General features: G+C 41.5%; 1 protein-coding gene across 7 annotated transcripts in view; it reads right to left on the bottom strand.

Moving 5' to 3' along the window:
• Window positions 1-25,547, bottom strand: part of kmt2a (lysine (K)-specific methyltransferase 2A) — a 108,731-nt gene that overhangs the window by 6,546 nt on the left and 76,638 nt on the right. For 4 of the 7 annotated variants that reach the window (XM_078426766.1, XM_078426767.1, XM_078426764.1 and 1 more), the window contains exons 25-35: window positions 25,232-25,392; window positions 23,174-23,353; window positions 16,664-21,167; window positions 16,106-16,201; window positions 14,096-14,184; window positions 13,203-13,370; window positions 12,384-12,458; window positions 10,648-10,822; window positions 10,089-10,196; window positions 9,120-9,203; window positions 2,297-2,426 (exon numbers count right to left, since the gene is read on the bottom strand). In XM_078426766.1, coding sequence (XP_078282892.1) covers window positions 2,297-2,426; window positions 9,120-9,203; window positions 10,089-10,196; window positions 10,648-10,822; window positions 12,384-12,458; window positions 13,203-13,370; window positions 14,096-14,184; window positions 16,106-16,201; window positions 16,664-21,167; window positions 23,174-23,353; window positions 25,232-25,392 — 5,770 coding nt within the window. The remainder of the gene's footprint in view (window positions 1-2,296; window positions 2,427-9,119; window positions 9,204-10,088; window positions 10,197-10,647; window positions 10,823-12,383; window positions 12,459-13,202; window positions 13,371-14,095; window positions 14,185-16,105; window positions 16,202-16,663; window positions 21,168-23,173; window positions 23,354-25,231; window positions 25,393-25,547) is intronic. The other 3 variants (XM_078426768.1, XM_078426770.1, XM_078426769.1) reach the window with 1 other exon arrangement.

Below are 25,547 nucleotides of genomic sequence, written 5' to 3' on the forward strand. Positions count from 1 at the left end.
TCTCCAAAATGTGCCAACTCTCGTAGCATTGCTGGAGATTAGCAACTCTAATACATTGACTGAGGCAGCAGGCTGCTTGACCAAGAGAGGTATCAAAGCCAAGCTTGATTTTGTTCTCATCTAATGTTTGGCTTGAAGCAGCTGTTACAAACTTTTCCATCAATGGACCAAAAATACCGCAGCTAAGTGTAGCAGCACAATTGCTAACTTATACAAAAACTGTGGATTTAAAATACCAAGCACGGCTTCGATCTTAATGGCCATTGGAGATCTAACATACTAGGAAAAAAATGCAGAATCACCCCCAAAAAATTGCAATAAAAAATTGCAAGAATAATACTCAAACTAGGATATTCTCAATAGGAAAAATTGGAGATGTTGAGATTCCAATGAAAAAAAAAATCCTTTCAATCCATTACCCGAGAGGTGGGTGTGTGAATGGCAAATGCACATCCTTTACTGGACAGGACACCAAAGTCTCGATCCAGAGAATCTGAGGGATAGGGGAATTCTCCCTTGTTCCAATTGTAATGCTGAAACAGTAGTATTTATCTTTCTCCGTCAAACTCATCCAAACATCCCTTTTATGCACAAGGTTTTCCAAGGCCTGGGAAACCCAGTCTGCCAAATCGAAGATACACATTAACTCATAGGTTGTCAGCCTCATCCACATTTTAAAATCATTACTTCCTCCTTCCCAATCTAATCACAGGCTCTGGTTTGGTGATGTATTTGAAAAATGTTAACACATGATGTCTGGTTGGACCTGTGCCCACACCATCCATCTTTGGAGGTTACATTTTACCTGGCTATCTCAAATGAGAAAGAAATGTTTCCACAAATGGGTGAAATATAATCAAGATCAAAATAATAATATTTGCAGCATGAACACATTGCACAGCCCCAACACTGATTATTTCATTTGTGTGCCAGTATATCATTTTATAGTATGTGATTAATATCATACATTCCCAATGCAAGTCACACCACCACCCACCTCCCCGTAGGTGACATTAACTTTCTTAAACACAAGACATCACACGGTGGACAGTTTCATTTTCATTCCATAGAGCAGGCAAGATCACAGAAGCAAGCAAAAGCGAATCAAGCACTTTTAAAGCAAAATGTTTATTCAATAACTACAGGAATAAGTGTTTAACAAAAATGCACAAATTGATGTTCTGTGATATCCATGGCTTGGTGTGTGATGGCGATGCTTAGTAACAAAGAATTATGTTGTTTAACTTTCCTCCAAGACGATGAACCGACTAATTCTTTGGAGAAGTTCTCCCATCATGCAGATGCCGAGGTCAATAGGGGCTAATTGTCGAGGAATATTTCTGAGATCGGCAGCTGCTTCTAAATTATCCAGCTTTGTAGCATAGGGAAAATGGAATGGGGTAACTCACCGAGGAGGGGACTACCTTCCTAAATCTTTATCAATATTTCAAAGCTTGATATTGTAACGATGGATAAGCTCCAGTCACAACATTTTTTAGTGTTACCGGTACTTGGCAATAATGAGGTTTATATCAACAGAGTAGTTAGCAGCTGGTGCAGAAGGAAGTGCCATCAGCAATTAAGATGACAGATGGGATAGACTTCTAGCACATTGAGAGATGTATTATTTTGAATTCCATCACTATCAGACCATGGATTAATAATAATTTAGCAAACCTGGAGAGATGTGAATACTGCAAGCTAAAATACAATCCAAAGCCAAATGAATGTTAGTGTTATTTTAGTTTCTGTACCTGAATGCAGTATGAATAACTCTTGCAAGGTATTTTAAAACCAAAGATAAATCTGGTGGATCTCTTCATGGATGAATTTGGAAAAGTAAAAGCAGTAAGGAGAATGTCAAAGCTGTGGCCAACAATGAACTCAGCGGCAAGAACATACTCAATTGTGTAATAGTAGGAAACGTATGGCATTTGAAGAAGAGCCTCTTCACAGCAGCTCAGTTTCAAAATGCACTAACAGTTCCAACACCAGATTGGTGAAGATTCCACATTCCACCTATTCAACAGTATGAATAATGAATGCACAATGGGCAAAAACACAGGCACACAAACCGGTTTAAAAAATAAACTGCAAAGTTGTGCAAGTTAATAATGCAAGCGGGTCAGCTGTATATGTCACAAGGAAGCTGGTATGTTGCTCGCTGATGCCACAAAGATAGCACTATTTCAGAAAGGATTCATTAAATGGCGGAGACACAACATCAGTGATTCCCACGATGGCTATCCCCGCACCTGGGGTTAAAATCTACCATAAACCTGCACCAGAAACTCACCTTGCTGTCATAATATTTCTCTCGTTTGTCTGTGAGGACAGATCGAATGACATTACCCGAATATTCGATGACCATCTCACCTGCATCAATGTTTCGCTTACAGAAAAGGCCCCGCCCATGGATTGGTGACCTACAGCATTTACAAACATGGAAAGAGTAGAAGGAAAAAAGGGAAATCATTTATTATGAACATCAAATTCATGAGATCATAAGTTTTTATTATCAAAATGATGCTGTCTTGTAACACATTAATTTTTCTGCTGTTTTATTAATACCATTAACGTGCTTGGTTGGACAATCAATTTTACTCAAACACTACATCAGTTACTAATACATACAACATAACTGAATGATTTCATTTCCCTACCTACTTTCCTTACCCCCAATTACGCTTCCCAAATCACTAACTTGATTATCCCAAGATCCAAGAGAAAGTGTATGAAAATTGAGTTGTTTCATTTCAACTATTGTCTTAAGCAGTAGATCTCGTTCACATCAAGACTACTGACCTAGAAATAAGTGCTTCAACAAACAAAATTAATTCCTTTACAAAAAAAGCAAGCATGGAATTCACTCATTTTGTGTTTAGAATGAAAGATAAAGAAAAAATTGAAAGGCTCAAAAGAATAGCACCCAACCAACTGAATAATCCTATATAACATCTCCTTTATTTTGGTAATTGTTACTCTGAATTGCTGAGCACCCAGTCAAACAATATCCTGATTTCTTTCAACTTAAAATAATTTTAACACTATTCATAAAGTTTGCACATTTTCTATCTTCCCTTTCCAGAAACGATATTTTATATTTATCAGCATTAAATGACACCCCGGTACAAATTATTTTATATTTCCTAAGTCAGTTCTTCAGAATCATGCATACTTTAGGTTTGAGAACGTGTTAATGCTGCCAAGTTGTATTGAATCTTTGAATCCAGACCATTAGTACTCCAAGGTAGACACAAAATGCTGGAGTAACTCAGCGGGTCAGGCAGCATCTCAGGAGAGAAGGAATGGGTGATGTTTCGGGACAAGACCCTTCTTCAAACTGAAAAAGGGTCTCGACCCGAAACGTCAACCATTCCTTCTCTCCTGAGATGCTGCCTGACCCGCTGAGTTACTCCAGCATTTTGTGTCTACCTTCGATTTAAACTAGCATCTGCAGGTTTTTTTCCTTCCCATTAGTACTCCATTTCACTGACACCACATGAAAGATTTTGTTATCGCCTACCTTTATCCAACATTACCAAAGTTCTGACCTTAAGTAAATTCCTCAATAGTAGAACTATATTGTTTGGAAGTCCAAGTCAATCAAGTCCCGATCCCCCTTAGAATACTCTGTCAAATAATGTCCACCACGCTGACAGGATAGAAATGAAACCCAACACTGTTTGCTCTTTACTCTGGCAACTACCATCTTGTTTGTTCTTAATTTTGAGGAGATGAGAAAGGATTTAAAAGGAGTGAAATGGAAATTGTTGTTTTATGAAAAGGATATAATAGAGAAATGGAGGATATTTAAAGGTGAAATTTTGAGAGTACAGAGTCTTTATGTCCCTGTTCGGTGGAAAGGAAAGAATAATAATTTGAAAGAGCCGTGGTTTTCCAGGGAAATTGGACACTTGGTTCGGAAAAAGAGGGAGATATACAATAAATATAAGCGGCAGGGAGTAAATGAGGTTCTTGAGGAATATAAAGAATGTAAAAGGAATCTTAAAAAGGAAATTAGAAAAGCGAAAAAAAGATATGAGGCTGCTTTGGCAAGTAATGTAAAAGTAAACCCCAAGGGGTTCTACAGATATGTCAATAGCAAAAGGATAGTGAGGGATAAAATTGGTCCATTAGAGAGTCAGAGTGGACAGCTATGTGCTGAGCCGGAAGAAATGGGGGAGATATTAAACAATTTCTTTTCTTCGGTATTTACCGAGGAGAAGGATATTGAATTATGTGAGGTAAGCGAAACAAGTAGAGTAGTGATGGAAATTAGGATGATTAAAGAAGAGGAGGTACGGACACTTTTGAAGAATATAAAAGTGGATAAGTCTCCAGGTCCTGATAGGATATTCCCTAGGACATTGAGGGAAGTTAGTGCAGAAATAGCAGGGGCTATGACGGAAATATTTCAAACGTCATTAGAAACAGGGATGGTGCCGGAAGATTGGCGCATTGCGCATGTTGTGCCTTTGTTTAAAAAAGGTTCTAAAAGTAAACCTAGCAATTATAGACCTATTAGTTTGACGTCTGTGGTGGGAAAATTAATGGAAAAGATACTTAGCGACAATATATATAATTATTTGGATAATCAAGGCCTGATTAGAAACAGTCAACATGGATTTGTGCCTGGAAGGTCATGTTTGACTAATCTTCTTGAATTTTTTGAAGAGGTTACCAGGGAAATTGATAAGGGCAAGGCTGTGGATGTTGTCTATATGGACTTCAGTAAGGCATTTGACAAGGTTCCACATGGAAGGTTGATTAAGAAGGTTAAATCGTTGGGTATTAATAGTGAGGTTGCAAGATGGATTCAACAATGGCTGAATGGGAGATACCAGAGGGTAACGGTTGACAATTGTATGTCAGGTTGGAGGCCAGTGTCTAGTGGAGTGCCCCAAGGATCTGTGTTGGGTCCACTGTTGTTTGTCATTTACATTAATGATCTGGATGATGGTGTGGCAAATTGGATTAGTAAATATGCAGATGATACTAAGATAGGTGGAGTAGTTGATAGTGAGGTAGATTTTCAAAGTCTACAGAGAGACTTGGGCCTTTTGGAAGGGTGGGCTGAAAGATGGCAGATGGAGTTTAATGCTGATAAGTGTGAGGTGCTGCATTTTGGTAGGACAAATCAAAATAGGACGTACAGGGTAAATGGTAGGGAATTGAGGAATGCAGTGGAACAGAGGGATCTGGGAATAACTGCATTGTTCCCTGAAGGTGGAATCTCATGTGGATAGGGTGGTGAAGAAGGCGTTTGGTATGCTTGCCTTTATAAATCAGAGCATCGAGTATAGAAGTTGGGATGTAATGTTGAAATTGTACAGGGCATTGGTGAGGCCGAATCTGGAGTATGGTGTGCAGTTCTGGTCGCCAAATTATAGGAAGGATGTCGACAAAATGGAGAGGGTACAGAGGAGATTTACTAGAATGTTGCCTGGGTTTCAGCACTTAGGCTACAGAGAGAGGTTGAACAGGTTGGGTCTTTATTCTTTGGAGCGTAGAAGGTTGAGGGGGGACTTGATAGAGGTTTTTAAAATTATGAGAGGGACGGATAGAGTTGACGTGGGTAGGCTTTTCCCTTTGAGAGTGGGGAAGATTCCAACAAGGGGACATAGCTTCAGAATTGAGGGACAAAGGTTTAGGGGTAACATGAGGGGGAACTTCTTTACTCAGAGGGTTGTGGCTGTATGGAATGGGCTTCCGGTGGAAGTGGTGGAGGCTGGCTCGATTTTATTATTTAAGAGTAAATTGGATAGGTATATGGATAGGAGGGGATTGGAGGGTTATGGTCTGAGTGCAGGTAGATGAGACTAGGTCAGGGAGAATGGTCGGCGTGGACTGGTAGGGCCGGACAGGCCTTTTCCATGCTGTAGTTGTTATATGTTATATGTTATATCAATTTCATTATTTTAAAGGGCATTAAAGATAGATCAAGAGGTCAATCAGGAGTTTTCTAATCAAAGGTCATTGTTCTGAGATATTAACTCCCACTCGATTGATGCAATAGACAATAGGTGCAGGAGTAGGCCATTCGGCCCTTCGAGCCAGCACCGCCATTCAATGTGATCATGACTGATCATTCTCAATCAGTACCCCGTTCCTGCTTTCTCCCCATACCCCCTGACTCCGCTATCCTTAACATAACATAACATAACAAAACTTTATTGTCACTCGGCACAACACCGAACGAAATTTCAGCAGTCACAGCAAATAAAGAAAAGAACACAGGACACACGACCCCAACACAAACATCCATCACAGTGACTCCAAACACCCCCTCACTGTGATGGAGGCAACAAAACTTCCCCTCTCCTCCCCCCGCACCCACGGACAGACAGCTCGACCCCTACCGAGGCAACCGACACGCACAGCCCCCGCAAGGGGATGGAAGGCCACCCGGCCGAGCCGCCCCGGGCACCGAAACATCCCGCGGCCGCACCGGGCGATGTTAAGTCCAGCGGCCGAGCCGCACCGGGCACCAAAACGTCCCGCGGCCGAGCCGCACCGGGCACTGAAACCCCCCCCCCCCCACACATACACAGCCAAAAACAGAAACAAAAACCATCCCAACACCGACACAAACAAAAAAGACAAACAGACTGCCAGAGAGCCGCAGCCGTTAGGCGCAGCCAGCTCTATCTAGCTCTCGAATGTATTCAGAGATTTGGCCTCCACTGCCCTCTGAGGCAGAGAATTCCACAGATTCACAACTCTCTGACTAAAAAAGTTTTTCCTCATCTCTGTTCTAAATGGCCTACCCCTTATTCTTAAACTGTGGCCCCTGGTTCTGGACTCCCCCAACATTGGGAACATGTTTCCTGCCTCTAACATGTCCAACCCCTTAATAATCTTATACGTTTCGATAAGATCCCCTCTCATCCTTCTAAATTCCAGTGTATACAAACCTAGTCGCTCCAGTCTTTCAACATAGGACAGTCCCGCCATTCCGGGAATTAACCTAGTAAATCTACGCTGCACGCCCTCAATAGCAAGAATATCCTTCCTCAAATTTGGAGACCAAAACTGCACACAGTACTCCAGGTGCGGTCTCACTAGGGCCCTGTACAACTGCAGAAGGACCTCTTTGCTCCTATACTCAACTCCTCTTGTTATAAATGCCAACATTCCATTGGCTTTCTTCACTGCCTGCTGTACCTGCATGCTTCCCTTCAGTGACTGATGCACTAAGACACCCAGATCACGTTGTACGTCCCCTTTTCCTAACTTGACACCATTCAAATAATAATCTGCCTTCCTATTCTTACCACCAAAGAGGATAACCTCACACTTATCCACATTAAACTGCATCTGCCATGCATCCGTCCACTCACACAACCTGTCCAAGTCACCCTGCAACCTCATAGCATCTTCCTCACAGTTCACACTGCCACCTAGCTTTGTATCATCGGCAAATTTGCTAATGGTACTTTTAATCCCTTCATCCAAGTCATTGATGTATATTGTAAATAGCTGCGGTCCCAACACCGAGCCTTGCGGTACCCCACTAGTCACTGCCTGCCATTCTGAAAGGGACCCATTTATCCCCACTCTTTGCGGCCTGTCTTACTGAATGTTTCTGCCATGCTCTGCTTATGTTTCAGATGTACTGCATCCACAATTTCTACATGCTCAAGTCCTGTTAGGGCACATCTCTTGATTTGCAGGCGAGTTACATTAGCAAGTGATTCAAGTGCATTCTGTTCATTACTTCCTTAGTATACGTGCAAGGAGGAATCATATGAGATATTGACGCACACAGGGCTGCAACTACTAGAGTATTTTTAACTTCTCTGAATCTCCCGTACTGTTAAGATTTTTGTTGTTTTCTTTTATAAATGCAATGTTGTTTCCTCCCACTCGCTAGCCCCACGGACCACCTTTTTAATATGATTGCATGTTCCTATATTCATCAGAATAAAACCTTTCACATTTTTCTATGTAGGATCGTTTTAAAATTAATTAATTAAGGTAGCATTCATCACTTAGCCCTCAATTTACAGGGAATCTTTTCCCTTGCATTTCAGTGCCATTTCATCTGATAATACATTTTATTATTTTTGGTAAAATTTGTCATGACAGGGCAGATGGGGGCAGGTAACTGAAACTGTCTTCTTCTCAATTACATTCCTGGCTTTAGAAGTTAGCAGAAACAAGGATTTACCTAAATTGGAGAATTCAATGTTCATATCATTGGGTTGTGGAGTATTAGGTGCTGTGAAGTTACTGTTCCCTAAATTAGAGATTTCCAGGTGGTTGGGGAGGGAAACTTGTTATACAATAACCCCAGGTAACCTCTGAATGGGATACAAAATTATAGACGTTGGCACATTTTAAGCAGGTTTCTTTCTTTATCCCTGTATCTTCTTTTTTCTGGCGGGGACTTTTAAAGTTTATGATCTTGTCATTTTTATCTCTTTCAGTCAGTTTAAGAGCAGACAGAAGATAAGTTATAAATCTTTGTCAATTGTCATGAAATGTATTACCAACTTCAATAGACTCCTGTCATATACTAACAAATGTCCAAAGATCAAAATAACCAACCAAAATAAGATCCTCCAAAGGGAAATCATAACAACTTTCATCTAGAAAGATGACATCAGGATATAATGTGAACTGGCAATTAGTTTAAAAATATAGCATCCTTATATCAATTGATTCTACAGATAGCATCAAAATACACTTAGCTAATGCCAATCATTGTACAAATGCAGCATATCATTTGACCAACTGAATCCATTCTGATGTTGTTGGTTATTGCAGCTTTTAAGTTTTCATAGAATTTGTAATTAAGAGTCTGTAGCCTCAAAGTTGTAGTTGTGCAGGGAATGCGATTCTTTTAGGGCTACTATATGTCCAGAGTTTGAAATTTTCATTGAAAGTTTAATTAAGACCAAAATGCACAAAATTGATTTTTCTCTTTGTTGTGCACTTTAGGGTGATCTCCACTGTGATCACGGGTAATTTTATTCAGCAGGATAGTAATCCGGAAACACAACAACTTAAAATACTGAGAAGTACCATTAACATAACAAAAATCACTGTCTTCTTCATAGCTTATAACTCTACTGTAACCTGGGGAATTGTGCAGAAATATACTTTTCCCTTACCGGTAGACACCAACTGCTTCTTTTGATGTCTTTTTCAAGTGCCGGAATCGCATGGCCATAGGGAGGTCCATACTAGTTGCCCGTCTACAAGATCAAAGAGAGTCATGTCAGCCCACAATAACACCCGATCCATACAGCGTGCAACACGCAGAAATATTTATTGGAAAACCATGGACAGAAGGAAAGGCAAGCACCTTAACTTCCCACCCATTTCAAACTGATAACCCTACCTACAATTCACTTTCTGAAATACTATACATTTTGTTTTAAATAAGTACCCAATTTGTGAATTAAGCATATAATGAGCAATGTTTTTGACCAGCATATTTTAGGTACATGTTAAAGATAAACTATTTCTGCTGCTGTAAGATTAATGCCAACACATTCAGCATTCCTACTTATACTTCAAAAATATAACTTTAATGCCATTATTCTTTCTATGAAGAAAGTAGCTGTTTATTTATGCAAAGGTCCCTGTGTAGCTCATCATTACACCAATTACCACATTCTTCACTTATACTTGTTGCTAGGGTACCAGCATGTTGAATAAACAGTCTCTGAGGCAGTGCAAATGAGAAGCAAGCTGTGGCAACTCACCTGTCAAACAAATAACTTGCTGTGGTAATTAGGTGCACCCACATGAATAAATCACATCGCCATTGTTCTTTAATAAATGTCCAAATTATGTTGAAATCTTTAAAAAATACTCAAGGAATATTTAATACCAAACTGAATTTATCAACTAGATGCCGATGGGCCTGACGCTCGTCTGCATTCACATGTTATCTTGCACAAAGGACAAACTTAAAATGCCAATTATTTCTTGCTCCAAAGAATCCACCCAACTTGCTAAGTATTTCCCTATTTATTTTGTACCTTTCTTATCTGTGAAGAAAACACAAAAGTTCTACATTTTTGTGTGTAGTAAGGCAGTATGTGAAAGTTTGACCATCCATCACTTGCACCCACCGTGCTGATTTAAGCTGCACCTCCTCCTCCTCCTCATCGTTGGGACAATAATCCGGCGGCTGACGATGTTTTGAAGCCAAGAAATTGAACATGTCAAATGCTGACTTCCTGTACAAACAAAACAAAGCAAATTGTGAATCTCTCTGATGCAATGTCCACACAACTAGTCTCTACTTTGACCAAACATAGGTGATGCTTCTGTTGTTTAAATGCTAAAGAGCTGCCTTGCTGGCCAAAATAGGGCTCTGAGACAACATGGCAGAGCACATTTAGTGTAAGATTCCATGAGTGTGTTAAAGTTTGCACTTTAACCTGGAGGATCACAAAGTGATTGATTGCTGCTTAGATTGGACACTGTGCTTGTGGAGAACTGTGGTATAAAGGCCACTGCCATTTGAACACCATCTCATAGAAGCTGATTGAGGGAATGCACATTGTTACTGAATGTCACCAACATACTATGTTTAATGCCTTTAAGCTGTAGTCACATTGCTATCTGTAATAAGTCTACTGCAACAATGAGCAAGTAGCTGAAATATAACCTTGGGCCATAGTTTACCTTTGGTGTATCTCGGCTCGTGCTGAACCATGTGGATTGATAGGGAGCTCATCTGCTTCTTGGTGTTTGTGGAACTTGAAGCTGTAATTCTTGCAACGTTTTGCTCCATAAAGCTGTTCAATTAGGCACACCACTGCATCGTGAGAAATGCCCAGCATTTTCAGGCCATTTATGCCTGCAAATGGAAAAGCAAAAGCATAAGCTAGTACATGCCTAAAACTAGCCTTCTGTTTAGAGATAGAGTGTGTAAACGGGTCCTTCGGCCCACCGTCCACAATGACCATCCATCACCTGCACACTAGTTCTATGTTATCCCACTTTCTGCATCCTACACACTAGGGGCTTTTTACAGAAGCCAATTAACAGACAACCTTGCAAATCTTTGGAATGTGGGAGAAAACCAGAGCACCCTGAGAAAACCCACACGGTCACAGGGGAAATGTATAAACTCCATACAGACAGCACCCGTAGTCAGGATCGAACCTGGGTGTCTGGTGCTGTGAGGCATCAACGTTACCGCTGCGCCACCATGCCGCCCACTGAGCCTGGCATCACAAAATGTTTTTGATTTGCATTCGGATAGCACTGCTTAGAGCTGTTGGTCTAAAAAGCAATTCAATCTGTGTAATCCTACTGCACCAATTCCATTGTAATGAGGGAATATCACAAAGATCATGGATGTATTATGACTGAAAAGCATTAGACAATAGGCAATAGGTGCAGGAGTAGGCCATTCGAGCCAGCACCGCCATTCAGTGAAATCATGGCTGTGATCATATGATCGATAACAGAAGGTTAAGTGGTGATTTTATCAAGTTCTCCTAGATAATCAATGGAAATGATAATGTAGGTGGAGAGTTTTTTTTGTGTGGGAGACCAGAATATAGGGACATAACCTTAGTCATAGCTAGGCCTTCACATTGATATCAGGAAACATTTCTGTACATAACTGCAAAATTAAGAAAATCTGTCTCTGAAAAAAGTATTAGGACTGGATTTGCAATGGGGGGCGTGGGAAAAGGATGGTGAGTGGTCAGTTGAAAATCTTAAAACTGAGATTAATGTAACAGAACCACAGTGACAAGGTGGAACTCAGATACAGGATCAAGCAGACCACTAGAACAAGCTCCAGGAGTTAACTTGCATGTTGCTTTGTCCAGGATGAACAAATAACATCAGAAGGAACAGGTAGTGACAAGTCAACCACATAGCTAAATGCCAAACAGGTATAGTGACAACACTTTACAAAGTCACCCGAGATTTAAATAGTGAAGAGTAAATATCACTAATGTAAAAAAAATCACACCAGTAGCACCATGAATGGCGTTAAAGCCTAAGAACTGTCTTTAACAACGTTGGCTATTGTACAGTGCACTTTAAAACCTTAATGTTCACCGATATTGAAATTGAGCTTCTCCCATGGCAAGAATATTCTCCAGCCAAGGAATGGACGAGCATCATGGGTCTTGGAGCCTGTAACACCAGGGAACTCCATGATACAAAGTGTCTTGCCTCTTGTCCCAATGTTCTGCCTCCTGGTGCGGTACATTCTTGGTGCGCTTGGAGATCGTACCACATCAGGAAGTGAAATTCATGGTAGATGGGCTAACATTTTTTTAAATAAGAATGGGCCTGCATTTGTTAATGTTTCCACTCTGCGGGGGCAGATTTACTTGTATTTAAGTATAATATATTTTTAATAAAAGGGAATCCCCGTTACAGTAAATGCTGCTTACCAGAAAATGATATGTGCTTCAGGCGGGCATTGGTTCGAGCTTCCTGTACTTTCTCTGTCAATACCTTCCATCCTTCTACAAAGAAAATGTACAACAATGAGAAGCAAAACAAGGTAGTCCAATCGTTCTTTTCAATCACTGCAACAAAATTCAGTTTCCTACTAGTTAGACAAATCTATAATTCCACAATAGACTACACCAAATGTCATCAATATCGTAGTCTTGTAAAGTTTGGATCATGCTTTCCCCCAAAGTGGAAACCCAAAAGAAGGTCACTACACTGTCATTGTTTAACATAAAAGATGACTTGCATTTATATTGTGAGGTTAATGATCTTGGGCTGTTCTAATGCGCCCTACATCATACATGCTATATTGAAGGATATCAAAAATAAATCAGCAGTCAAGAAGCAACAACACCACCTCAACAATATTTATCACTGGATAATTGATTACAGAATACAGGTTGACTCTCTTTAATGGGTTGTATTAATTAAGCTATTATTATCAAGCTTCAAACTAACGATCAAAATGGACAACCATTCAATAATTGTGATTAGGATTATCTGATATATAGTCCCAGAAAATGTCTAACTTCAGTTTAGACTAATTAGCAGGAGTACTTGGAAATGCAATTTCTCTGCAACCCTTATTGCATAATTGTGATTGTAAATCCAAAAGAAGCGAAGAATTACAAATGCAACTCTACACTCATTTTGTTAATCATTTTATTTTGCAGGAAATTAAAATATTCTATTTACCAACCCCCTGGCATCAAGGCCCTCATTCCACACATGCAAAGTCAGTAAGCTGATTCTACCTTCAATGTTATCACACTGGATCTGAAAGCCATCATCGCTTGTGATTTGGAACAGCAAGCCTTTTTTCGATTTCTTCTCACTCCTGATCGCTCTTCTCTTTTCCTCCTGCTCAAGCAGAGCGAGAAGAGGAGAAGTGAAGGTGTCATCGTCATCCGAACTTTTAGATTCTGGGGGAATAGAACAAAGATTATCAAGAGCTATCACTCACCCAAGTCTATAATATTTTAACAGTTTGTGCTTCTATTTCTTTATGTCTTGTGCATTTATTTAGCTATCCCTTGAAAGGAACCCTTTAAAAAGAAGAAAAAAAAGACATTCAGGAATGTACTACCTGACCAATTCTCAACCTTACTGAGCTGGGTCAACGGGGGAATCTTGTTTGTTAAGTTTTTCTGATATCAAAGATATAAGTAACTAGTAAAAATATTTCTCACTGTTCCTTGGTACCAAGCACCTCTGGATCACACAACCCACTTTGTTGGCTTATTTTGAGAGGATGATTACATTTAGTTTCTGCCTGTTTCTATTAAGTTGGCGACTCCATGGCGATGCAAGTTGCCTCGTGCTTTCTCTTGATGGCCTGCTTCGGCATTGCAGCCGGCTAATATAGGAAGCACCTGGCTATTGCAACATCTCCCGTCTGAATGAATTAAGCTGAAATCTGAAGACTCCAGAACTCAGACCTTGTCAGTCCAGGTGCTCACATTACAGTGTGTACGAGGGAACTGCAGATGCTGGTTTAAACCAAAGATAGACACAAAAAGCTGGAGTAACTCAGCAGGACAGGCAGCATCTCAGGAGAAACGGAGTGGGTGACATTTCGGGTCGAGACCCTTCTTCAGACCATCACATTTCAGTGTTCCCATGTCTCTGAACAATTCTTCAGACGTACCAGTGACAAAGTCATCTTGTCCTTCTGTATTTGAGGTTGCTGTGTTCATCGGTTCGAGGGACTGCAGCATTGGCACATGCTCCATTTGACTGGGGAGGCAAAAATCATGGCTTTAATTAACAACATCTCAACACCAGTTTGCTGACAATTCCTTAGATAAACACAAATTCAAGCAACAAACACTTAAAAAGGGGAGTCACTTTTAACTGATTTGATTTGTATTTAACATGATTTTTAAATTAGGTATCAATTACAACTCAACTTGAAGTCTACTCTGACTCAGAAAATGCAGGTTCAAGCTTCACTTCAGAGAGCGCTAAAATCTGTGTCTGCATCCGGCGGTAACGAAGGAGTATTAGACGGCCAGAGATGCCATCTTTCAAACAAGACTTTATCTTGAGGTCTATCTGTCCTCGAAGGGACAATACAGCCGTACCACTATTTGAAAGCTAATATGGGCTGATGTCCAGGCTATTTGTTCTCCCTTAACCAAGATCATCAACAAGACACAAAGTGCTGGAGTAACTCAGCAGGCAGCATCTCTGGAGAACATGGAAAGGTGACGTTTCGGGTTGGGACTCTTATTCAGACTGAAAAAGGGTCCGATATGAAGCATCACCTATCCTTGTTCTCCAGAGATGATGCCTGTCCCACTGAGTTACTCCAGCACTTTGTTACTTTCTGTAAACTAGGAGCTGCAGTTCCTTGTTTCATCATTAACAAATAGATCTGCTAATTATTGCACGGTTGCCTGTGGGACCGTGGTGTGTACTGATTATCAAATGTCCTACAACACTATAGTAACCACATTATAAAAATTCTTAACTGGCTCCTTTGGGATTAACTTTAACATTATAGGTGGAAATATACTGAAAGGTAGACCTCAGTAGTGAACCTTTACCAAACCTAATAACTATTTATCCCAAGCTTTTCTTCAGAAAGCCCTGCATTTCCACTTTAAACTCTCTAAAGTGTAAAGGAAAGTTAAAGGTATATTAGTAATCAAGGTGGCTTCAAATTCAAAGATAGACATAAAATGTTGGAGAAACAAAGTGGGTCAGGCTGCATCTCTGGAGAAAATGGATAGATGACGTTTGAAATAGGACCCTTTTTCAGACTTTATATTCTGGCTTCAAATTCACTTGGGTGTCCTAGGCTCAACTATTACCTGTTTCATTAGCTGTCGTCTTTGCATTATATGGTCATAAGTGGAGATTTTTCAGATAACTGCACAATATTCTATTCCACTTGCAGCTCCACAAATGAAGTAGTCCTTCCGTTGTCCTTAAAGCCATATCTTTTCACTTTATTTGCAGTAGTTTAGCCGCAAACATAAGATTCTGCCTTTGATTATGGGAATAGTTATGGCAATATTGTTGCCAGTAGTAACTACATAATCAATCTCTTTTCCACTTCCAATATTCCCAAGTCAATCTTTACCGACTTCAAGTTGCAGATGCATGTCTTATTCTGCCCCAAAGTGCAGAGACTCTGGGCAACACAAACATGTTCCCACCAATACTATTCCATCAACGTCCTTCCTGTCCAACGTCAGCTCAGCTGCCTGCTACCCATGTTACACACAATTTTCTCCACTGAAGCATTTCCCTAGTTGTGCACAAGGCTTCATGCTAAAGCATGCCGCAAGAACAACTCCTTGAGCGCACGCTGTCTGCTTTTCTCTAACAAGAGATTTAAATAATTATTGTAAATCATTTCTGCAGAGATGATGGCTCTGAATAGTTCTTTGCATTGGTATATAGTCAATGCTATTTCTCTATTCCCTATTGGCCTACAAAAGTATTGCCTTCAAATACTTACCCAAATCCCCTTTGAAAGTCAGAACTGAACTTGCGTTCATCACTGTTTGATGGAGCAGGCTAGATCGTAACCACCTCACCAGGTGGTCACTCATGGATTCTGTCTTTGGTCTTTGAACATTATGCTAATGAGAACAATTTCTTTCATACACATGTAATTTTAATGACAAAATCTCCAAACTCTTCCCACCTGGGACAATCAGAATCTTGATGATAATCTTCGTGCTGTTGCTCATCGAGTTCCATAACATCGTGCACTGTTGCCTTTATTCTTACACGAACAGAACTGAAATAACGTTAAATGTTACAATCTCTGTGCAGTGTTGTCAACAGGTTTATTTTACAGGTTGTTAACAGTATTAAGTTACGGTTACCAAACTTCCACCACATTGTATTTGTGCGATTATGAATTTCAATGTTCAAACCTATTGTAAGCCAGTACTGAGCCCTGCAACAGTTATGTCTTGCTTGTCCAATATTTTCCCAAATTATTTGAAATAAATACCACTAAATGAGGTTGGAGATAATATTCTGCCAAAGCATAATGTAACACCTCTGAATTTTGGCACAGCAAATCTCTGATCTCCTATCACTTGCTGGCGGGTAGGTTCTACTCAGATATCTATCCAAACTTACTCTACGCAAGTACCATCAAATCCCACCATTGCAATAGAACTGTGGCATCTTCAGATCTGTTAAAAGGTGTCTTAAATAAAATATTTACCTGTTGTACACCTAAATTACTTACCCTGGACTGGAGGACAAGGGTACAATGGCTGAATCAGACTCCAGAACATCTTGATGACCTCCACACGATTCAGTCATGACATGTGCCACCTTGTGCTTTTTATTGCTCAGTTTGTCAGAAGAGGATGATGCCCGTTTTACCCTGGGCTTGGTTCTTGGGGAGCCTGGAGATACAGCAGGCACACCACTGACAGGAGATTGGTCCATGGTAGAGGACAACACAGAGGTTACTGGAGCTGGCGTGGCCATGCCGGCGTTTGAAAAGACAACCGTGTTGCTCATGACACTGGACGACACGCTCAGTGTGGTAGTAGATATCTGTCCACCTGAAATGCAAACAGCATCTAACTGGGCAGTTGTTGTCAACAATGGAGTTCTCTGATGGTGTAGCTGACAGGTCCCTTCCTGCTCAGATGGACTGGGTGTAACAATGACTGCTGCAGTGGAAGGCAGTAGGCATATATTCTGTGCTGGAGACAGGGGTCCACTGTTGGGGCTTTGTGATGGTCCCAGCTGTTGAAACATTCCTGCTCCAGGCAACGGCACTGCCTGATCTGAAAGTCCTAAACTCTGTTGACTAGCTTTGACTAACAGATTACTGATTGAGCCAGTAATGTCTGTTGTCCCCAGCAACATTGGAGCGGCAAGGGTGACTGAACTTTGACCCAGAATATGCCCAGTTACTGCTGCTGCACTGGTTGCGGCTGTTGCTGCATGCATAGATACAACATTTAAAACAGACTGGCCTGATCCCAATCCCGATACATTTCCGGCTGCCAAATGGGTAGTTTCTGGCACAATGATGTTTGTGGAACCTACTGTCCCCAGTGTTTGTTGAAGCTGAGGCACAGCCAAAGATGCCTGTTCAAAATACATCACCGCAGGTTTGGGATGCTTGATTATGTTTGCAATTGTCCGCTGGGGTCCTGAGCTTGCAAGTGCTCCCAAATCCACTAATCCTGACTGGCTAGCAATTCCTCCAGACACCTGCGATGATGGGAAGTTAATAGAAGTTAAGTTAGGTACAATTTCTGAAGAAGAGCTTGATGTTTGCTGGTACGAAGGCGCTAGTTTTTTGCCCTTTTTAGAAGGCAGTCTATTTATTGGTCTTTTCTTAGCTTGGCTGGATCCTGGACTGGAAGTCATGGCAGTGACAAGCTCTGGTCTCTGACTGGGCTCAGAACTTAAGAGTTGAGGATCCGGAGGTGACTGGACCCCGATGAGTAGGCTGGAGGCTGAGTTGGTGCTGCTGGGCTGAAATGCTGATGCAGTGGGTCCCGGAAAGGAATGTAACTGAGGGTGTTGTGATAACGTCATCAAGCCACCGCTGTTGGTCATGGTAGCAGAAGTGTATATTGACTGTGAAGCTGGCAAGCTAACATTTAAACCAGTTGCCAAAGCTAGGCTACATCCCATAGAAACATTTTGCCCAAGAACTGTATTGTTTGCCTCTAGAACTGCTTGTGTACTTCCTACTGAAGGTGCAAGATTTATCTTTTGTGTCACTCCATTGGGAAGTGTTTGGAGAACATACAGTGGCTGTCCATGTTGATTAACAATAATGAGGTTTTCTGTGCCTGGTTTAGGGAGTGGTGTTGCACTCTCTGCCGGAGAACCTGCCATGGAGGCAGGCCCAGGACTATCTGGACTTGTGACGTATTTTTGACCTTGAGGTAGCACGGAAGGTGAAACAGATACTGGAAGGACAATTGGCGAGCTAGCGCCAACCCCGGTCAGATCCTGGTTAAGTCCCTGTTCCACCTGAGTGCAGGTTGGCGACGTCAGTTGGTCAGTGTCCATGTGACTTTGCATGAACTGATCTGATGCCATGTGGCTTTCTCCAGACGGCTCCACCACTTGATGGCCCATCAGGGAAACCTCAGGTTCGTTCACTGTCACCGATTTCTCTCCAGTCACAGTCACCCCCTTCTCCACCGTCTCAGCAGCAGGTAAATTCAGTACCGATTGATCTTCTGGTGGGGCGAGCTGGGATGTCGAAATAACAGTAAGGCTGCTGTGACTTTGGTTAGAAACAGTCGGGCTGCACGTTGTTAAAACAGAGAGGTCAGACGGCAACTCCAGGGGCAGCTCAAATGGCTCCTCCGCAGGAATGGAGGCCGAGACAACATTCTCCACAGGTTCTGTGCTGGGCAATGGCTGGGAAAACACTTCAAACAGACTGCCCATGTCCTTTCCTCTGTTACTCACCAGGCCTAAACCCTCACCCAGTGTTATAAGTTCAGAAGATGATGACTCTGGGCTTTCCCCTAGAGCCTGCATGCTCTGTGTATTCTTAAGTACAAAGTCCATGATGTCAGACGGGAGAATGTTGCCACAGTCATCACTGTTATTATTGTCCGAATCATTGGCAGCCTTCAACAAGTCGGTGTTGAAACTATCCAGCAAATTTTTCTCAGAAGGCGTGTTGGAATGGCTCCGTCTTGGAGTGTCTAATGATGTGAGAGACACCTCCCCTAAGGAGTCTTGCCCCTGAGACTTAACTCTACTCACTGGAACACAGTTATCTAATTTTGAATCATTACCTTTCAGGTCAGAAACTGTTTTCATGCCATGGTTTTCCTTTTCTCCATCAACAGCTCCGCTGTTAATGGCGCCATCAAGGTCTAAGCTTTCAGTTCCATTTTCTTTGGATTTTACTTTGTTCACCTGTGTTGTTTTACCTGCTGTTGTGGTTACACTAACATCACTTTCTGTGCCATCATCGACACCATCGAGTTGACTTATCCTGGGTACGCGGCAATCTTCCTCACCATCAAAGAAACTGCATGGCTCAAGTCTTCCTTCTCTATCAGATGTGATAACTGTTCTTGTGAAATTGTAGTAGTATTCCATATCTTCATCAGATGATGTACTAGGATCATCAGCTCCATCCACCTGGCCTTGAGTTGATTGCTCTCCTCGTTTTTTCCCCGAGGGGTCTCTGTAGAATGGAAAATCTTCTTCACCGTACGATTTTACACCATAAAAGGGAGTCAACCCAAAGAAGGTAGTTGAGCGTGCACGAGCACTGCGCCGAGGATACCTCCTTTTGTTTGAATCGTTATCCTGCGTTTTGTTCCCATCACCATCGTCCTGTGCAGTCTGACTTCCACACTGCAGCACGTGCTTCTGGAAAAGGTTTTTCACCCTTTGTTTGTAGATCTTGTTGCACTTTGGACACCTCAGGTTTTCCTGCTCATTTTCTGGACTTCCTGTCATTGAAGGTTGTGCAACCGTGGAGGACAACGTCTCATCACCTTCCTGAGAACTGGCTGACATGGATGTAGCCACACTCTCGTCATGATCGTCATCAACCAGGTCATCCGGTTCTAAATATTCATGAACTTCTTGCTTTTGTGAAGCATGCATTTCCTTTTTGCGAATATCAGCCCTAATTTTGTCAGATGGAGGTTGGATACCATCACCAATATTAGCAGGGAGATAATGTTCAGTGCCGACAGGTTTGTCACCAAATACCTGTTTAGGTTCTTCCACAGTTTGAGTGTTCTCAGCAGCTTCAAGTAGTGAATTGATGGATGTTTTTGAAATAACCTTTATATCTGAGGCAGAATTGGAAAATGGGCTTCCTTCAAAATGCTTCCCTGTCTGTATTCTACTGTTTTTGGGAAAATCAGTCGATGACATTTTAGTGACTGGTCTCTTCTCTGTACAGTTTGGCCGAGAGTATTCAATCCCTGCAGCCACGGTGTGGCTAACTCCAGCAGACTGTAGCCTCATCCTCTCACTACCTTGATTGTGTATGTGATCTTTGCTTGATTTTCCTGGATGCACAGTGTCCTTATGTTGCTCATTTGGTCTTCTAGAATCCTTTTGTTGAAAAGGTAACATACAGGTTTTAGTTTCTTTGGAGAGTGGTGTCACAGAGTTAGAGTTGGTTAGCAACGCACTGCTGTTCCGTGCTTCCTTCTGTGATGTACGCAAAGCTGCTACTGTGGGAACTGAGGTAGACGTCAGTGGCAACACTGACGTTGTTACCGTACCATCCGACGTACTTGCAGGTGCATTGGTATCACTATGAGAATGGTTACCAGATAAAGTTAGAGGACGCTCTTTTGAAATGTGATGCCCAACACATGTTGGTTCTGTCCTGTTAGGCTGTAAACCCAATGCGTGAGAAACCCCTGTGTGATGTACAGGGACAGAATCAGCACTACAGATTCGTTGTCGACCAGAAGGGCTTGTATATGACTGGACTGAAATGCCAAGTTTGTCTGACTGAAGTGCTTTACGAAGTGTTTCACCAGGTTGGTTTCCTGTGTCTGTATCTGGAGATACACTGAGGGAGGTCAGTGGAGATGTATTGATGTTACCACTTGACCTGATGTATGTTATGCCCATTTGGGAAGGGGAAGCCATCCTGTGCCTGGAATGTTGGGGTGATACTGATGTTGTACTGTGCCTCCTAGAAATGGTGCTCCGTCTCCCTGACGACAACAGGGCATCAGCAAATGTAACTTTCTCATGAATCATTGGCGCGGGGCTCCCTTCAAAAAGAAACAAAGAGATGATAAATTATTCAGCATATATTTATCAAGATGCCTGGACTGGAAAAATAATCAACTATTATTTTCTATTTTAGTGCCAAGAATCTGTAACACAAACAGACCAGCCATTCTGCCAATTACATAAATCATAGCTCATCTGAATTGCCACTCCTATCCTTGCCAATCCTTCGAAACTCTTACCTAATAAAAACATCAATCTCTGGTTTTTAATTTTTTTAAATTAGATTCCGTGGCTGCTTAGGTGCAAACAACTTTAAATTTATTTTATCCTGCGTGTGAAAATAAACTTCCCCATTCACTCCTGAATAACCTAGTTGTAATTTTAACTCTGTTTTGGATTTGACTGGAAAATAATTTCCCTGTATTTATTTTTTTCCCATTCTGCTATCATTTTAAACACTTAAGTAATATGACTTCTCCAACTTCTAAACTCAAGTAAATGCTATTGTGGTCTTTATAAACAATCCGTAAAATTTACTTTGAATCAATCAGTTAGGAACATTAGATTTGAATCAGAGGCAATGAAAAATCCCTTCCATGTATGACCATTAATATGCCTTAAATTCTAATCTCAAAAGAGAAATGGCTATTAGATTATCCCTTCCACTACCAGTCAGAAGCAAGCCCTCCAAGTAAGAATGCCAATTTATTACCAAATGTCAAGCATTGTACCCTGTCAGCCGGATTGAGATTGCCCAACTAAATAATTTCCTGGATGTCCAACTCAGTTGATAAAGGGTTCATCCAAATGGAATGGGCTATATTCAGGTCATCAAATAATATGTTTTGGGCACATCCCCAAAACAAGTAAAAGTGAACGTACAAGCTGATTTATCATTTTAACAGCAACATTCCCGATACATAAAATGATTCATAAGAGAAACTTGATAGGTAAGGGCATCAAAAGGTTACGGGGAGAAGTCAGGAAAATTGGGCTGAAAGGGAAAAATAGATGAGCCATGATGGAATGGCGGATTAGACTGGATGGACTGAATAGCCTAATTTTGCTCCTGCGTCATGTCTAAAACCATAGTTTGGTTTCAAGTATCCTAAAGTGTATATTAAAAATCACATCAGAAACAGTAAAAATACAGTAATACTTCAACAATAGATTATAGACCCCTTGCAGCCAAGATTGCAATTCAAAAATCATGGGTGAACTGATTGTGGGCCTCATCTTTATTTTCTAGCTGAGCTCCATAAACTTGGAATTCCAATCGTCCAATAATAATAATCCACCTAAAACCTTAAATAGATGTAATGGATGCATGTTCAGAGCTCTCATGCCAAAGAATCAAAATGGAGAAAGACTGCAAAAGAGTGGAGAACAGAGGGATGATGGTGTTCTTGTTCATGAAAAACAAAAGGTCAGCAGACAGATGCAGCAAGCAATTAAGGTGGCAAATGGTACAATGGCCTTTATTGCAAGGGACTAAAGGTTAAGAAATAGAGAAGGGCTGTACAGAGTATTGGCGAGGTCAAACCTGGAGTACTGTGTGTATTCTTGGCCTATTTATTTAAGGACATACCAGCATTGAAGGAAATCCAGAAGCAATTTGTTCAGCTACTTCCTGCAATTAGCTGTCCTATTGTGAACTGCTCAAAATGGATTAGACAGGTGTTCTCTGGAGTTCAGGAGGACCAATCTCACTGAAACTGGTAATCCGAATGGGAGCATGTCACGGTAGCATGCTGAGATGTTTCCAAGCGTGGGGCAGTCTAACACTATTGGCATGGTTACAAGGACAGTCAATTAAAACTGAAATTCTCCATCCTAGATGGCTGTCATGGCTCGAACACAGGAGGTAGATTAATTTGTTTGAAAGGTCAGGAAGTTGAGGGTATTGTGAAACTGCCACAAAGATGAGGTTGGGTCAGCTCAACCATGATCATATTGAATAGTGAGGCAGGCTTGACGGCATCAATAGCCAACTCCCTCTTCCTTTTACCCCAATGTTCCTGTGTGTGCAATGCAGCATGGTTACCTGGTGATGGAAGTGGTCTTGATCCTGTGTGTGTGATTCGACGTGATGAGCATAAGCTAGACATCAAAGTTCTACTTGCAGGCTGCGATCTCGGAGGTATTGGCCCAGATGCATGAGAGGCTGGATGATGATCTGGTATTTCAGATAAACCTGCGTTTTGATTCTCTGGTGTGTCAATTTCTGTCAAGGAAAAACCAAGTTAATTGTTAGCATTTAACCAAGGGAAGTGGGATACCAAGTTAGCACCATAGCAATAAAGCCATCTCGATGCACAGCCCATGTACGACACACTGTTTGATAGAGGCAAAGATCCTCCCGCCAAGATAGATATCTCATTACATTACAATTCACCTGACTTCAAAGAGGTACAGATCCAAATTTTCCTATCCCAGCCACACTCGTGAACATAAACGATGGGAGTTTCAATGGACTGTCAGGAAGCATCATAGTCATACAATCCAGAAACAGACCATTCAGCCCATGACTATCATCAAGCACCCATTTACAATCCTAGTTGCATCCTATTCTGTTCTCCACACGCTCCCATCAACTCCCCAGTTTCTGCCACTCATCTAGCCATGGGGGGCAATTTTACAGTGGGCAATTAACCTACCAACTGGCATGTTTTTAGGATACGCAAGGGATCCGAAGCATTGGGAGTAAAAGCATACGGTCACAGGAAGACAAACAGTATCCGAGGTCAGGACTGAAACCAGTATTAGGTTATAGTGCAGATTTGGTAGGCCAAAGGGCCCATTTCCACACTGTATCTCTAAAGTCTAAAGATTTGCAGTGAGGCAGTGGCTCCACCAGCTGCTCCTGTGTACCACTTCCATCTACAAAAACAATCTCTCCATCACACTGTGTGCATTTTCCTGGAAAATTCTATATTCGGAGCTGGGTGCTCTGCATTCACTCCCTGAATCTCTACAAATTCAGCATTAGGCTGCACAGTAGTACTGCTGACACATGGCACAGCAATTTGCATTCAATCCCTATACTGGGTGCAGTCATTTTAGAGTTTACATATTCTTCCTGTGATTGAAAGAGATTCCCCAGTTGCTCCAGCTTCCTCCCACATCCCAAAGATGTGATGGTTGGCTTGTGTCCGGATGCAGGTGGGTGGTGGGAGAATCACAACGAATGGGCATGTGAGAAAGAATAGGCTACATGGAAATAAGTCAGGAGATTGGACAAATAGGATTACTCTGAGAACAATCACGGACTCAAGGAACTAAATGGTCTACCCATACATTCCAAGAAAATAGAATGTACAAATAAAGTCTGCCTGTACAGACTAGCTACAGAAGAATGAAAGAGCCTGAAGGAGGTTCACAAGGCAGACAGACACAAGGTACACGCTTTAAAAGTAGTCACTCTTTATAGTGCAAACCTTTTGACAATTGAATTACTTTGCAAATTCTTTAATCAACAATGTAAAGTAACTTGATGCTATTCAGATTGCAAGGGCACAATTAAAATAGACTCTACCTTGCCTAAAGCATCTATTTTTCTTTCCCCGTTCCTTTATAACAATGGGTATTCAAGCATTTAGCCTTCTCCTGAGAGCTTGAGGAAAGTTTCTCTTTCTGGGCAGAGCTACCTATAATGCTGGAGTTATCAGTAATCACAAGGGTCGGTCACATTTCCCCAGTGAGCAAAGACAAGAGAGCTTGGAGCAGCATGTTCAAGAGGAAAGATGGTCCAACTCAGCCAGGAATAAAAAAGAGATTGCAGAGCTGTGCACATTGCAACCATTACTTTGAGACAGGAATCTGAAGAGCCTCTTCAGTTGACTCAGCCCACCATAATTAAGACACAAAATGCTGCAGCAACTCAGCAGATCAGGCAGCATCTCTGGAGAAAAGGAATAGGTGATGTTTCGGGTCGGAACCCTGCTTCAGACTGGTCTACCGTAGTGATACATTCCAGGTCAGTTATCAAGGAATATTTTCCTTCTAGGCTGCTGAGTATCCTAACGTGTGGTTACAGCATACATCAAATGCTAACAATGTTCTTTCCTACACACAATGTTCCATACTTGCACCATTTGTGTACCTGCTGGACTGTTTGGATTGTGTACAACAGTTCTGTTTTCACTGTGCTCTAAAGTGCTGTTTTCTTCTGCTTCCACAGGAGGAGGTCTATGTTCCAGGATCTTGCACGTGTACACACATCGCTTCCTAGCATCAGTTGTGCTCCAGTAGACCCTTGAGCACCTGAAAATGTACATAACATGGCAACAGTTATCAGAAGCACATGTGAGAGAAAATCAAAACAGGCCAGAATCAGGCCAACAACAAAATAAAAGAGCTAACTTTAGACTCATATTTGAATTTTTTTATGGTACATCAATTAAGGTGAATTCTCAAAG

This window comes from Rhinoraja longicauda, chromosome 32, assembly GCF_053455715.1.
Source record: "Rhinoraja longicauda isolate Sanriku21f chromosome 32, sRhiLon1.1, whole genome shotgun sequence".
NCBI classification, from domain to species: Eukaryota; Metazoa; Chordata; class Chondrichthyes; order Rajiformes; family Arhynchobatidae; genus Rhinoraja; species Rhinoraja longicauda.